General features: G+C 36.6%; 1 protein-coding gene across 1 annotated transcript in view; it reads right to left on the reverse strand.

Moving 5' to 3' along the window:
• CFAP54 (cilia and flagella associated protein 54) overlaps window positions 1-16,392 on the reverse strand; it is a 295,241-nt gene that overhangs the window by 109,656 nt on the left and 169,193 nt on the right. The window contains exons 44-47 of the mRNA XM_064590760.1: window positions 12,389-12,455; window positions 10,401-10,583; window positions 7,921-8,007; window positions 3,214-3,336 (exon numbers count right to left, since the gene is read on the reverse strand). Coding sequence (XP_064446830.1) covers window positions 3,214-3,336; window positions 7,921-8,007; window positions 10,401-10,583; window positions 12,389-12,455 — 460 coding nt within the window. The remainder of the gene's footprint in view (window positions 1-3,213; window positions 3,337-7,920; window positions 8,008-10,400; window positions 10,584-12,388; window positions 12,456-16,392) is intronic.

The raw sequence follows: 16,392 nt of genomic DNA on the forward strand, positions 1-16,392 counted from the left end.
TGGAGAGGTTGTGGAGAAAGGGGAATCCTCTTACACTGTTGGTGGGAATGCAAGTTAGCACAGCCACTTTGGAAAACAGTGTGGAGGTTCCTCAAAAATTTAAAAATAGAGCTACCCTATGACCCAGCAATTGCACTACTGGGTATTTACCCCAAAGACACAGATGTAGTGAAAAGAAGGGCCATATGCACCCCAATGTTCATAGCAGCAATGTCCGCAATAGCCAAACTGTGGAAAGAGCCGAGATGTCCTTCAACAGATGAATGGATAAAGAAGATGTGGTCTGTATATACAATGGAATATTACTCAGCCATCAGAAAGGATGAATACCCAACTTTTACATCAACATGGATGGGACTGGAGGAGATTATGCTAAGTGAAATAAGTCAAGCAGAGAAAGTCAATTACCATATGGTTTCACTTATTTGTGGAATATAAGGAATAGCATGGAGGACATTAAGAGAAGGAAGGGAAAAATGAGGGGGGGGTGAATTGGAGGGAGAGATGAACCATGAGAGACTATGGACTCTGAGAAACAAACAGGGTTTGAGGGGGGGATTGGTTAGTCCAGTGATGGGTATTAAGGAGGGTACGTACTGCATGGAGCACTGGGTGTTATACAAAAACAATGGATTGTGGATCACCAAATCAAAAACTAATAATGTACTGTATGGTGACTAACATAACATAATAAAATTTTTTAAAAAGAAAAAGAAAAAATAAAAAAAGAGAGAAAATAAAAATAAATAAAATTGAAAAAAAAAAGTTTCTTAAGAAGCCTGTGAAAAGTCAAATAGTAATCTGTAAGACTTTTTCAGTTACTTCTTTTACAACTAAAATCTAATTAATTAATCCTTTCTTTAAACAACTAGCCCCCAGCCTAATAACATTGGCACCTATTTTAATTATAAACCCTGAATGCATTTCCTCTTTTAATTACACTTTTTAAATTCCCAATTGAAGCTGGAAAGCTTCAAATTAACTTTGAGAACACAAAATTTAAAGTCACAATCTATTGAAAGACAATTCACACACACTTTTCTCTTATGAAAGCTGGTTAATAAAAATGAAGTTTGGAATTCACCTGTAAAAATCAATTTCAGCCTGTTTGCTTTGGTGAAAGCAATGAGCATTAAAAACTCTTTCTTGTAAAACAAAAACAAAAACAAACAACAACAAAACAAAAACAAAAAACAAACACCTAAAAACCAAAAAGCAACTTTCTCTTGTTTCTCATTCTAACCAATTGGTTTCTCTTTCCTTCTCATTTTCCTGGACTCTAAATGTGGATGACCCTAAGGCTCAAGTCCTCTGACTTCTATTTTTCTCTCTCTGCTCCAGCTGATTTCATCCAGTCCCATGATTTTAAATCTCTATGCTAATGCTCCCAAAATTTACTAGGATCCATCTCCACCAGGGAGACCACTTTTCACTCCTTTCACCAATATTACCCCAACCATTTTCATGTCTAACTCAGATTATTTGCAAAGACCTTCTAACTGGTTTCCCTATTTATACCCATGTTCATCCACAGTCTATTCTCCAAACAGCAAGCAAAGTGGTCCTTTGAAAAGTAATTCCTATCCTGTCACTCCTCTGCTCAAAACTCTATAAGGTTTCCCATCTTACTTAGAGTAAACTCCTGTTCCTCACCAAGCCCCATGAAGTCTGATATGACCGTACCTCCTGAGTCCCACCATCTGCTCCTCCTCTCTGTTTTACCAGCCTCACTTGGCCTCCTTGGTTTTCCTCAACCACATTTTGCAGGCATCCCCCTCAGGGCCTTTGCCCTTGCACTTCCTCCTAGTTGGAAGGTTGGTCCCTCAAATCTTTCACCCTCAAAACTCCCTTATAAGGGATACTTCAAGCCACTTTGAATAAAACTCACTGCTTTGATCACTCTCTGTCCCCTCAGCTCAGCTTGACTGTCCCTCATAGTACATCATCACCTGACATATATTTATGTGCTTAATATGTTTATTGTTTGTCTTCTTCACTGGACTGTCCAATAGTAACATGCTCCCAAAAGGGCAATAACTCCATTTATCTTTTTACTGGTCTATCCGCATGGCTAAAATAGTGCCTGTTATTCAGTAAGCATTCAATAAAATATTTAAATGAGTTAAAATATAATTTTAATAACAAAATGCAAATCATTTACAATAGGGAAAGGCTGTTGGCTGAGAAGCAAGCAAGAAAACACTGTTCATTTAACCCAGGTAAGAAGATGAGTTAGTTCATGCCAAAAAAATGAGCAAAAAAAACAACTCTTTTCTCTCTAGATAGAGAGATATAGAAAGAGATAGAGATAGGGATGTATATACACACACACACACAAATGTATCCTATTGCCTACTGAATGTCCCTCTTAGGCTTATTTCTAGATAACCTCACACTTACCCTGGTACAACAAATTATAATGCTGTATCAGTCATACTGAGAATTAAGCAGTGACATTTTAGGGGAGTACACTGAAGTAATGAATGCATTGTATGTATATTTAATGTCAGCTTCTACAAGTAATTTCAAGACTGATAGCCTATTCCCCAGCTTCTTCTAGGCCTTCCAAATTTGAATCCCACCAGTATGTACTGTCTGTCAGTCTCACTCCTCACGCATACCGTCTTCCCCAGGAAACTGACTTGTTACCTCCTATTTCCTTTATTGCTAGATCACAAGGGTCCAAGCGTCTGCAAGATCGCTCAGTGATTCTCATGAAACCCAAAACAAGAAAATAAGAGCTCACTCTGATTTAAATATAAATGCCAGTATTCATTTGCAAGGATGTTTCAATGATCTCATTTACAAATACAATTTGAACAATGCATGTTTAACATTCTGGCATAAAGTATATAAATCAAAATATCCAAATAAAACATGAGAAGAGACTGTTTTGACTAACAACATTAACCAGAAATTATCAGATTAGATGCCAAAGTCTAAGAGATAGTGGCTGATGTGTCCCCTGAGACCATCTGTAACATAGAGATCATAAAAATTGACTCCAATGCCGTACTCCCCCACATGACACCCTTCCCTTCCAGACGAATGAAACCTGGTAAGAGCCTATGGTTAGCTATAACAAGGCTTAACAAAGAGGTTTGCAGTACCAGAGACTTGTAAATACACTTTTGTGGAAGCATTCCCTAAATTTGAAGAATGTAGCCTTCAAAAAGGTAAAGAAATGGCTTTGAATCAGAGCAGCAGATTTACCTTCACTTTTCCAGGAGGCTTACAGCCAGAGGGTATCGAGGAAGGCATGTTTTTTCCATAAAAAATCTGGGCTATCTCATAAAAGGCTTCAGAAAAAAATCTTAAATCTGTAAGGACCTGAATCTTTAAAGGAAAGAAAAAAAAATGAGATTTTAATTAAATAATTTGTTTTACTTACAAAATAAAAATTTTAGAGAAAAATCATCAACTTTCTGAGATCCAAAATTTCTACTTAATATAATTGGTAATGCCTTATAAATTAATGCTTGGTAAACACAGTGGATGGAGAAATATGTGTTTGTGTATAAGCTAGTTTACATGTGCAATGGACCAGGAAGCTAATAAACAACAGCAGGCAACTGTTCAAAACAATGGACATTTGTCAGATGTGTCTTACTTCATCAGAGCAAACACAAAAATATGACAGGCATAGAAGAGTTAAAAAAAATAATTGAATTTATTTTTTGTTCCCATGGTGAACTATGGTTTAAAAGAAAAACAAAACAAAAACACTCCTGATGTTCTCTAATACTCTGAGGAAAGTCAAACCAACCAGATGAACTCTATAATGTATCAACATAGAGACAACTATTCGTTTTGTCATCCATAATTAATGCCACTGTCAGTTTTAAAGACATATCCTTAAAGTTAATCAGTTGGTAACTATAAATTGTACATGGCTTATTTTGAATATTATCCAGCAGGACTTTCAATCAGGAAATTATGGGAAGAAAAGTTCCAGAACAAAAATCATTCATTCAACATGTTTATTGGGCACTTCCACCAAGCCCTCTTGGGTGTTACAATCCTTCCCAGACGTGTATTGAGCTAATTTAAGTGATACATGAAGATATACACAGTATTACAAGGGATAAAGGCTACTGACAAAAATGCTACTTTCAGAGCTCCAGTCAAGAAGGACTTCTCTGAGAAGACATTCAAGAGAAAATTGGGGAATGACATGAAAGAGAGACATGTGAAAATCTGCTGAGAGGTCTCAAGTACAAAGGTCATGTGGCCTTTATATATATATATATAATATATATAATACAGACACATACACTTATTATCTCTTTTCCTTTAAGTACTACCATAGGAATCTTAAGAGCACATAATTTTTTTTAATTTTATTTTATTATGTTATGTTAGTTATCATACATTACATCATTAGTTTTTGATGTAGTACTCCATGATTCATTGTTTGCGTATAACACCCAGTGCTCTGTGCAATAAAGAGCATATAAATTTTAAAGAAATAAAAAGAAGGTAAGTTGGGAGGAAATAGGATGTGACGATAGCATGAAAATAAAGCATAAAAGGTTAGGAGAATATTTGCAATGGGGAAGAGAAAACTCTTGCTTGTCTACTGAGTTGCACACTTTGGTTCTTGCCTAAAATACCTTGGGCTCTAATCTCCCCAGTGCCATATAATATCCAAGTAGGCATTAGTGGAGCTCTTTTAGACTTCTAGATGAACACTTTCTCATTATCACTTGGAGGAAATGCTGTTTGAGGTTTGTCTCCGCTGATCTTGGCTGTGAGACACCTCTACACGAACTACCTGTAACCTCTAAGGCTACCTCTGTTTCCGTTTATCCTACTAATCTGGCCATTTGAAAAAGCAATGGTGATAACAATGAACATGTATTTTCAGAAATGACCAACAGTGTGAACATAAACAAGCCAGATGGATAAAAGGACTACCCTTAAATCAACCCTTCACTTGCACAAATACAGAACCATCAGTGGCCTTCCCAGGAATGCTGGATATGTTGAGACTAATAAATCTTTCAAGATGTTGGCAGTTCTAAAGTGAAGCCAGACCGGCTGATCATAAAGAGGTCTTAAAGCTTTCCCTGAAAGACACTAGTGCACAACAGAAACTTAACAGTATGATCTATTGCTGTTTGACTTGTCAGAAAGCATTGTTTGCTGTTTCCTGACTATGACTTTTCTCTCTTCCCACTCACTGACCCCGGTTTACTTCAGAAAGGTCAGGCAAACTCTACTCAAACAGGCTCTCATTTCTCCCTCTGCGTGGTGCATCGGTTGCCCTTTTTCATTGCTTCTGTCAAAACCCTGGTTGGGTGTTTCTGTTCTACTGTTGCCAATAAGATGCCACTTCCGACCCACTCTGCTCCTGACACTGTTGCCACGATACATCTGATCGTGTCCTTCTTCTGACCAAGATTCTGCAATTCATCCCACCTCTCAACCCAAGGCTGCAGACTAGAGTCCACAGTTCTTCACGGGCTTTTAAGCTACCCTAGTACAAAAAGTTGCCAAGTGCTAACAATCCAATAAAACACGGTCATTTAATCAAAAACTTTGTTCCAGATTATATCTTTTAGTGCCTCTCTGGATCTCCTTCTGACACGTTACTAATGGTCACTGCAACCCTTCCTTGCTTCTCCAGCCTCTAAATGACAGACCAGAACAAAACAGCTACCCAATTTTGATTCCATAGTCTCCTCATTTCTCTCACTGTTCAGCCTCCACATTATGCCTTAGTTTGGAATTCAAGACTGGGCCCCGCTGCTCATGGACATCATGGACCACAATATGGATCTCTGGTATTCTCATATTATGTTCTCCCTCCTCAAAACCTCCTCTCTGGCTTCACTGAACCACCCCTGCCCCCTTAACAAGTCCATACTGTCTCATCTCTATATGCTTCACACTATTACCTGCCAAGAATGTTCCTTTCTTCCTCTCTCCTGCTCAGTTAGTTCTGCTTTCTTCACTAAATCTTACCTACTTAGTAAAACCAAGAGACCCAAGGCCATTTTCCCTCTTTCAAACTCCAGGAGACAATGCTCATGATACTCATTTGGAAATGATCAAGGGATAGATGCACGTGTTATTGTCTTATATATATGTCCTGTCTTTCTTCCCTTATTTTCACTTCCTTATAAGCAAGGACCATGGGTTATATTTCTTTGATTAGTTACGAACATGGTGTTTTTACATAGGAGATACTCAATAAATGTTGTTTCAGAGGTAAAGCAATAAATATTTACCAAGGATCTTCTAGATGAGTTCCCACTAAACACTATGGAAATTGTGGACAGTAGGCACTTGATAAGTGTCTATAGATTTTAAAATCAATTCAATAATTAATTACCGAGTATCGATATATGAATTTATTATTTAAGATACAATCAATAGGGGACTAAAAGATGAATAAGATTCAGGCCCTAACCTCGGGAATTTTGCAATCTTGAACAGAACACTGTTTTTAAAAAAGAGAGAGGGAAGTTATACGCAGTTTATAAAAAAGTGTTAATGGAAATCAAAAAGCAGGAGAACTCTTAAGAGTTCAGGAAGTCAGAAAGAGTGATCCAGAAATTTTCATGGCTGACAAAAAGTTATTTATTCCTGAGTTAAAATATATCCTCTTAATAGCACCAGAATTCCTCTTAGGGAAGGTACTGTTTTTATTTAGAAATAGAATGTTATGGACTCTTTGGGTCTGAAATAATAGGCCCAAGGGCAGGGTCCAGATGGAGAGAGGAGTTCAAAGGGAAGTCTAATTTTCCCTCATGAGAAAATAGGAAAGATTTGGGGAAGGGTATCTACAAAATAGGATAAGGAGGGTTAAGCCAGTGGTGTGATGGAGCCCACTTACTCCCAATTGCAAGAGGAGATCGTCCATATCTTGTCCCAATTCCACATTCAGTAATGCCCAGTTGATACGCTGAAGTCAGCTATAGTGGGAATATCTGCACCATGGAAACTGAAAATGCTACAAACAGGGCTTTTTTTTTTTAGAGTGAGGTGTGAAACACTTATCAGCACACAGCTGATTAAGCCATGGGGTGGGAGGCAAAAGCATGAGATGTTGGCTAAGAAATATTTTAAACCCAGAGATGCCAAATAGTCTATTTTAAATTGTTTGCTTTTCCTCAACTTAAATTTTCCTGTGTTTCAAATTTTCACTAAATCCAGTATGAAAATAAAGGCCTTAGGTGAATGTGTTGTGTATGTTTATGTGTAAGTGAGTGAGTGAGTGTGTGTGTGTGTGTGTGTGTAGAATGTGGATTAGGACTGAACTCCATATTCAAGATGAGGAGGTGCAGAACAGGGAGCAAATCTGCTGGATGTTGAGATGATCCACGTGCAAAAGGAATTCAACAGAAGTGAGAGACTGTGACAATAGCTAACTAGGAAAAGGGCAGAGAAAATGAGGTGCTTGAGGTTCCCAGTCCACATGGGGTTCAAGCCAACTGTACATGGATCTTGAAGACAGAGAGCCTCACCTGACTTCTAGGTTACAGAATTAGTTATAATTTAGCATCTGTGTGTTTTGTCACTTCAATTGCCTGTACAATGAAAACTTCTCACATATTATGATATACATAAAGACCCTTAGCAAAAAGTTCACAGGAACTTCAGAAAACAGACTCATTAGTTTCCACCAGGAAACCAACATTCCAGAAGAGGTGATTTCCAGGCTGACTGATGTTGAACGAGCCTTGTTCCCACATGTCACTGTTCCTCACTTTACTGTGGCCCAAGCATAAAACGAGCTAACGATTCTAACTAGCTCCCTCTCATACTTTATTATAATAATGGGCATGTTTTTTTAATATCAGCACAACACCATATTATTATCAGCTTATTATTATGAGTATTAGAACCAAATTAATTTATGACAGTATCTTTACAGTTCAAGAATATCAAACATCTTAAAAGTTTGTCACATACCTTGAGGATCCTTGCTTCTAGATTTCTGACGAGGTCTTGGCAAATTCCAGACACAAAATATTCATACAATGCAAGGAGAGGCAGAATCTACCAATGCGAAAAACATTTTTTTAATCTAAAACATGTTTTATCAAGTTAATAACCTAATAATAAAATGTAGCCAAATATTAATGTGGGAGATGTTACATAAAACAGCAATTGATTCTGCCATGCTAAGAGACTATACTGTTTAGCTAAGTGAAATGATCTGCCTAGCATATGCTTCGTAATTTTATGAGAACTTAAAAGTGCCATCAGGGGGACTTGTAGATGCCACCTGGTACCCCACACCTAGGTTTCAAATCCCTTCAAGCATGGAAGAGTGAAAATCCAATCAATTATCTTCCTTGAAAAAAATTAAACATATATGTATGAATCACTGAGGCCTATAGAAACATTCTAGCAAATGAGCTATCAAATAACTGCAAAATTTAAAGCAAAGGAACTCCCATCCATGTCACCTACTCAGTCATGGAAGCTGCTATTTGTTTTCAACTGGAATATCTCTATCAGCAAAAGAATATTTAGAACATGCTCATTATGTATCAGGCACTGTTGAATGACAACAAAATCTAATGAGTCCTTGCTTTCACAGAGCACATATTCTATTGATGACCCAAGCTTACTCTTCACATAGTATTTTTATTTTCCTAAAATTAACCCCCAAAGTTCAAATCCTCTTGAAATCTCATGGATATGGGTGAAGGCATACAAACTATCCATACTGCGGTTGATCCAACCACTATCCGGCCAGAGTCAGGTGTTGAGGGGATAGGTGTTTGCCTAGAATTCTGAACAGTTTCTGATCTCAACTGAAAACCCAATTTTGGTTCCTACAACTGGGCCCTTCTCTACTAAAGGGAGATAGAGCAAGGAAGAGTATTGGGATCCCCATTATTTAGTAAACGATTTCCCATGATTCCACAGCAATGGGTCTTCCAGCAAGTTCTGTATGTGAGAGCAGTCTCCTTACCCACTGGGCTTCTTCTGGAGGGTAGTGGGATACAAAATGGAAACTGTTTACATCTTGCAAGTTCAGCTAAGGAACCTCTAATTGTCAGTCAACTGGCAGCTACTAATAGCAACAGCTTTTTAAACGGTTTAGAACTGGTCTTAAACGATTTCAAATATAGTACATTTTTCTACAATTATGCACTACAACATAACACAATATCTTTTTCTACAGTTAATGCAGCACAAAACAATAAGAGTTGGCTATTACCTTTGAGATTGTTTCTTTTCTTTAGTGAGAAATAAAAACACACCACTTTATTGCTGCCAATTGCTCAATTATTCAGAAAAATGTTCTCAATTTCTTAAGCTTCAGAGAAAAAAAGTCTCATTTCTTTTCCAGTGCAGTGATATGTATTATATATGAATATGACTAGGCAGCTAAAGGTTACCCAGAGGATAGAACTATTTTCTAAATCCAGAAATGAATCCCCTTAACAATGAGAGAAGTACCATTTTGTTATCTTTTTCTAATAAAAAATTTCTTGCCAAATATGCCAAGTGTTAAAAGCATTTATCAATCTCTTCACTTTAACACATGGCTTTATAATTTAACAACTCATATCAGGGGACAATAAATCTTTTAAATATAAAGAGAGAGTGAATTTAGAACAACAGAAAAGAAAATAATATATGAGGGGAAAAAGAAAGTAGGTATGAAAATTATGGGAAAAAAGGAAAGAACCAAAAAAAGAAAGAATAGGTATTAAGAAGCAAATATGGTGGGGGAGAGATACAAATGTAGAAGAAATAACATATAGGAAGAAAATAGGAAAACAGGAAATAAATAGGAAAAATAAAATAAAGGAGAAAAATATAAAATGACCAGAACATACTGATTTATTTTTTAAAAGCAACCAACTTCAAATTTATGACATATACTATGATTTATTTCCCCAAAGGAAGAGAATTGTATGAGGTTTTGAATGTCCTTGGATATTAAGAAGTATTTGTCTTTCATTTCACAGTTTGAATCTGTTGTTCACTTAGAACAGGGAGAAGACAAGAGACCAAAGATCAATTTATCTCCACAAAGAAATACTCTCATAGTTTGGGTACTGATATGGCCTGCACGAGTTAATGCAGTGAGTTACATGTGCACTAGGTTCCTCTGTTTGAGACCAGGGAAATATTCTAATCAATTTCCCCAATTGTCTTAAGAAGGAAGAAAAGAGATAAAGTAATAGAGTAAAAAGGGAACAAAATCAAACAGACATTGACTTTGTATCCAAAATGCAGTGCAAATAACAATGTCAAAGAAGGAATATTAATTAATATATTTTATTTTGCAGTACAGGTAAGAATCCTGAATCTAGAGTTTAAGAGTTAAACAAGACCAGCCAAGAGAACATTAGCAAAATTTGAAAGGTTTAAGGTAAGGCAAAAATACCACAGTGAATTAAAATTTGTTGATTTTACAAATAACTTACTATTAGATTTTGCTTAGCATAGTGTAGTTCACGTATAATGTAATACAGACATGCGACTACAGAGCAAATGTCAGCCCTGTATCTGTCTGAGAAGAGCTCGATGCCTGGGAGAAGCTGACTGATTTCATACTGAGCATAGCAATGTTCAGCTTTGGGGTGTGGAAGTGTGGTTCTAAGCAAACCCTGAAAATGAAAACAGGTGAAATGAAGAGCTATAAATTGTATTTGCAACACTGAAACAAAAAGATAAGTATACGTATTACTTCCTAAAGTGCTTAGCATAAGCCTAGCACACTGTACCTTGTAATAAACGGTACTTATCATTAACATTATCATCATTATAGTTCCAAATGCTTCCATCATCACTCAAGATGGGCTTTTTAAATTCCATGGTAGTTGGATACTTATTATTTTCAGATGAAATTATCATTATATTATCATTTGTTGGAGTCAATTTTGTGTTGGACACTATTGGTAAATTCTTTATAAACACTACCTCATTTAATCCTCATTTAACCTACCTCTAGAAGGAAGGATTATTACCTCACAAATGATATAATTGAGGCTTAAACAATTAACTTATATGAGGTCACAGAGCTAATGGTGGAAGAAAGAAGATTCGAAGTCACATCTGTTTAAATAAAAAAAAAAAATCTATGTTCTTTCCACTATACCAACCTATAAGTTAACAAATGATTTCAGAGATAAAAGATGATTTCAGAAGTCTAAATCAAGCAGAGTTAATTCTGAATTTTTAACTGAATTAACTAAAAAGATGAGTTGTTTAATTCTGCCAATATTTCTTAGGTAATTTATATGACCAACACTGTATTCGATGTTGGGAAACAAAATTGACACACAAAATCAAATTTTACATTTAGGAGTGTTTCTGATGTTATCCTAAATAATTAACATTAACTGATGACATGTAATACAAAATTATTTTAATGTATATATCAGAAAAGAATTTTAATCAGATTGTTCATTAAAGTTATAAAGTACCTACTCTAAAATACTATGTAGCACTTGTTTAAATTTTTAATTTTACAAATCTGCTTTAAAATCATAAAAAAATTAAGATTTTTAAAATAAATCTTACCAGCTTTTATTTTAGGTGCAGTATTACTAAAAAATTATGCCCACAGTAAGCAAAAATTTAATTTTTTAAATTGCTTATTTTCTAAAACAACAGCATTATCTTCAAGAACAAGGAGTATCAGACAGTAAAGAATGCAATACAAGGAGTCAGTATCAGATTATTGTGCCCTTTGCACTCTTGCCTCCTCCACCTCCTCTCTTTAAAGCACAGGCAAGAGGTGCATGGAGCATAAGAAAACTGAAAAGTCTGGCCTTACATCCAGACAAGGCTTTCCAGAGAGCTTATCTATCTAGATTTCATAAGCTATCAGAGGCCTCTGATACACAGAACAAGCATGTCCACTCTTCAAGGTAAATAGAACCTTTAGTAGAGTGCAAAGGCCCCTGGCTACCTCCCTGTATCTCAAAATATCTTATATTTCAGATAAAAGCTCTTTTCTTCTTCAATGAAGTCAAACCAAAATTCTAAGAGCTGCCAACACTCTCTACTTCTGTAGTCTTCAACTTATTTCTTGCTTTCATTATATGGTATACTTCACATTGTGCAATCAAGCAAAACTTTATTTAGAGATGAGATAACCTAAGGCCACCATTTGGAGTTAAACAGACTGGCTTCACAGCTCATTAGCAACACAGTCTTACTAATGATGAGAGACTCAGTTTCCTTATCTGCAAACCTCCTTCCGGAGTCTAAAGGAGAAAGAGATTCTGCTGAATAGTCAAGGTAAAAATGCCACCTTCAGCTAGTGAAGGAAAGATGGACTCATGATATCTCATCAAGGTCCGTGCTATCTTCCTACCTATGAGTTTTTTGACTACGATAAACCACTGCACTTTTTTTTTTCTGACTGAATGGTCACTACTGTCAGAAGATACACATAAAGTGTTACCTGAAAGAGTAATGCAGACAAAATGCAACAATTGGTTCTCTTGTCAACCTCCGAGATCATAATAAATCTAAATAAGTATAACAAAAAAGAAATGGATTCATGGACAATTTTCCAATAATACTTTTATATAAATACATCTATATACATACATACATATATAAATACATACATATAAACACTCATAGATTTTCCAAAATTAAAATAGACTTTGTGATTCTAAAAGTGCTACATGCTTATATAAGATCTAGAACACACAAAAAACATAAAACACAAAATGAAATATCACCGATAAGCCTACCACCTAAACATGATTACTGGTAACATTTTGGCTAATTTCCCTCTAGATTTTTTTCCATATATAGAAAATTTTTAATTTTCTCTACATATCAAGATACTATGCATGTTTTTGCCCACCACACCCTATAGATAAGGGAAAAATGTACCTGGAAAGGTGAAAGAAAACTGTACCTCTACTCCTTCCATACTTTTTAAATTTCTCACATTACTCAAGTCTTTAAGATATCTGTCAGTGCTAACTAGGTATAAGACACTGTTCCATTGATCTGTGTGTCTGTTTTTGTGCCAGTACCAAACTGTCTCGCTGATGACAGCTTTGTAATCGAGCTTGAAGTCCGGCATTGTGATGCCACTAGGTTTGGTTTTCTTTTTCAACATTCCTTTGGCTATTCGGGGTCTTTTCTGGTTCCATACAAATTTTAGGATTATTTGTTCCAGCTCTATGAAAAAAGCTGGTGATATTTTGATAGGGATTACAATGAATGTATAGATTGCCCTAGGTAGCATAGACATTTTAACAATATATGTGCTTCCAATTCATCAGCATGGAATGTTTTTTCCATTTCTTTGTGTCTTCCTCAATTTCTTTCATGAGTATTCTAGTTTCTGAGTACAGATCTTATACCTCCTTGGTTAGGTTTATTCCTAGGTATCTTATGGTTTTTGATGCAATTATAAATGGGATCAACTCCTTAATTTCTCTTTCTGTCTCATTGTTAGTGTATAGAAATGCAACTGATTTCTGTGCATTGATTTTATATCCTGCCACATTGCTAAATTGCTGTATGAGTTCTAGTAATTTGGGGGTGGAGTCTTTTGGGTTTTTCACATAAAGTATCATGTCATCTGTGAAGAGTGAGTTTGACTTCTTCTTTGCCAATCTGAATGCCTTTCATTTATTTTTGTTGTCTGATTGCTGAGGCTAGGACTTCTAGTACTATGTTGAACAACAGTGGTGACAGTGGACATCCATGCCGTGTTCCTGACCTTAGGGGAAAAGCTCTCAGTTTTCCCCATTGAGAATGATATTTGCTATGGGCCTTTCATATATGGTTTTTTGATATTGAGGTATGTTCCCTCTATCCCTACACTGTGAAGAGTTTTAATCAAGAAAGGATGCTGTATTTTGTCAAATGCTTTTTCTGCATCTATTGAGAGGATCATATGGTTCTTGTCCTTTCTTCTTTTAATGTAGTGTATCACATTGATTGATTTGCAGATGTTGAACCAGTTCACCCTTGCAGCCCAGGAATAAATCCCACTTGGTCGTGGTGAATAATCCTTTTAATGTACTGTTGGATTCTACTGGCTAGTATCTTGGTGAGAATTTTGGCATCCATGTTCATTAGGGATATTGGTCTGTAATTCTCCTTTTTGGTGGGTTCTTTGTCTGGCTTTGGAATCAAGGTAATGCTGGCCTCATAGAATGAGTTGGAAGTTTTCCTTCCATTTCTATTTTTTGAAACAGCTTCAGAATAATAGGTATTAGTTCTTCTTTAAATGCTTGGTAGCACTCCCCTGGGAAGCCACCTGGCCCTGTACTCTTGTTTGATGGGAGATTTTTGATTACTGCTTCAATTTCTTTGCTGGTTATGGTTCTGTTCAGGTTTTCTATTTCTTCCTGTTTTAGTTTTGATAGTTTATACGTTTCTAGGGATGCATCCATTTCTTCCAGATTGCCTAATTTGTTGGCATATAGTTGCTCATAATATGTTCTTCTAACTGTTCGTATTTCTTCAGTGTTGGTTGTGATCTCTCCTCTTTCATTAATGATTATATTCATTTGGGCCCTTTCTCTTTTCTTTTTGATAAGTCTGGCCAGGGGTTTTCAATCTTATTAATTCTTTCGAAGAACCAACTCCTAGTTTCATTGATCTGTTCTATGTTCCTTTGGTTTCTGTTTCATTGATTTCTGTTCTAATCTTGATTAATTCTCTTCTACTGTTGGGTTTAGGCTTTATTTGCTGTTCATTCTCCAGCTCCCTTAGGTGTAAGGTTAGGTTGTGTAATTGAGACCTTCTTATTTCTTGCTACATACTTCCCTCTTAGGACTGACACACAGGTCAATAGAACAGAATAGAGACCCCAGAATGGACCTTCAACTCTGGTCAACTAATCTTTGACAAAGCAGGAAAGAATATCCAATGGAAAAAAGACAGTCTCTTCAACAAATGGTGTTGGAAAAATTGGACAGCCACATACAGAAGAATGAAACTGGACCATTTTATTACACCATACACAAAAATAGACTCAAAATGGATTAAAGACCTAATTGTGTGACAAGAATCCATCAAAGCCTAGAGGAGAACACAGGCAGCAACCTCTGTGACCTCAGCCACAGCAACCTCTTGCTAGACACATCTCCAAAGGCAAGGGAAACAAAGGTAAAAATGAACTATTGGGACTTCATCAAGATAAAAAGCTTCTGCACAGCAAAGGACACAGTCGACAAAACCAAAAGACCACTGACAGAATGGGGGAAGATACTGGCAAATGTCTTATCAGATAAAGGGCTCTTATCCAAAATCTATAAAGAACTTACCAAACTCAACACCCAAAGAACAAATAATCCAATCAAGAAATGGGCAGAAGACATGAACAGATATTTCTCCAAAGAAAACATACAAATAGCCAAAAGACACATGAAAAATGCTCCACATCACAATACAAATCAAAGCCACAGTGAGATACCACCTCACACCAGTGAGAATGGCTAAAATTAACAAGTCAGGAAATGACAGATGTTGGCAAGGATGTGGAGAAAGGGGAACCCTCCTACACTGTTGGTGGGAATGAAAGCTTGTACAGCCACTCTGGAAAACAGTAGGGAGGTTCCTCAAAAAGTTAAAAATAGAGCTACACCCTACGATCCAGCAATTGCACTAGTAGGTATTTACCCCAAAGATACAAATGTAGTGATCCAAAGGGGCGCCTGCACCCCAATGTTTATAACAGCAATGTCCACAATAGCCAAAGTATGGAAAAAGTAGAGCTGTCCATCAACAGATTAATGGATAAAGAAGATGTGGTATACACACACACACACACACACACAACGGACTACTACTCAGCCATCAAAAAAATGAAATCTTGCCATTTGCAATGACACGGATGGAACTAGAAGTTATTATGCTAAGCGAAATAAGTCAATCAGAGAAAGACAATTATCATATGATCTCACTCGTATGTGAAATTTAAGAAAAAGAACAGAGGATCATAGGGGAAGAGAGGGAAAAATAAAACAAGACAAGCTAGAAAAGACCAGGAAAGAGATTCTTCCCTAGAGCCTTCAGAGGATAGTACAACCCTCCCAAGGCACTGATTTTAGGACTTCTGACCCCCCAAGCTGTAAGATAATAAATCTGTGTTGTTTTAAGCCATAAATTTTGTGGTAATTTGTTACAGAACTAGGAAACTAATCAGTATGCATTATGACCTAAATTATGCACCCACCCAAATTCATATGTTGGAGTCCTAACCCCCAATAACATCAGAATGTGACTAAGATGGGGCCTTTAAAGAGGCAATTAGGTTATAATGAGGTTACTAGGGTGGGCCCTAATCCAACATGACTGATGTCCTTTTAAGAAGAGGAGATTAGGGGCGCCTGGGTGGCTCAATTGGTTAAGCGACTGCCTTCAGCTCAGGTCATGATCCCAGGGTCCTGGGATCGAGTCCCGCATCGGGCTCCCTGCTCTGCAGGGAGC

The sequence above is a fragment of the Mirounga angustirostris genome, unplaced genomic scaffold (genome assembly GCF_029215605.1).
Source record: "Mirounga angustirostris isolate CCGP_5_RB_7025 unplaced genomic scaffold, mMirAng1.0.hap1 SCAF_5, whole genome shotgun sequence".
Taxonomy (NCBI): Eukaryota; Metazoa; Chordata; class Mammalia; order Carnivora; family Phocidae; genus Mirounga; species Mirounga angustirostris.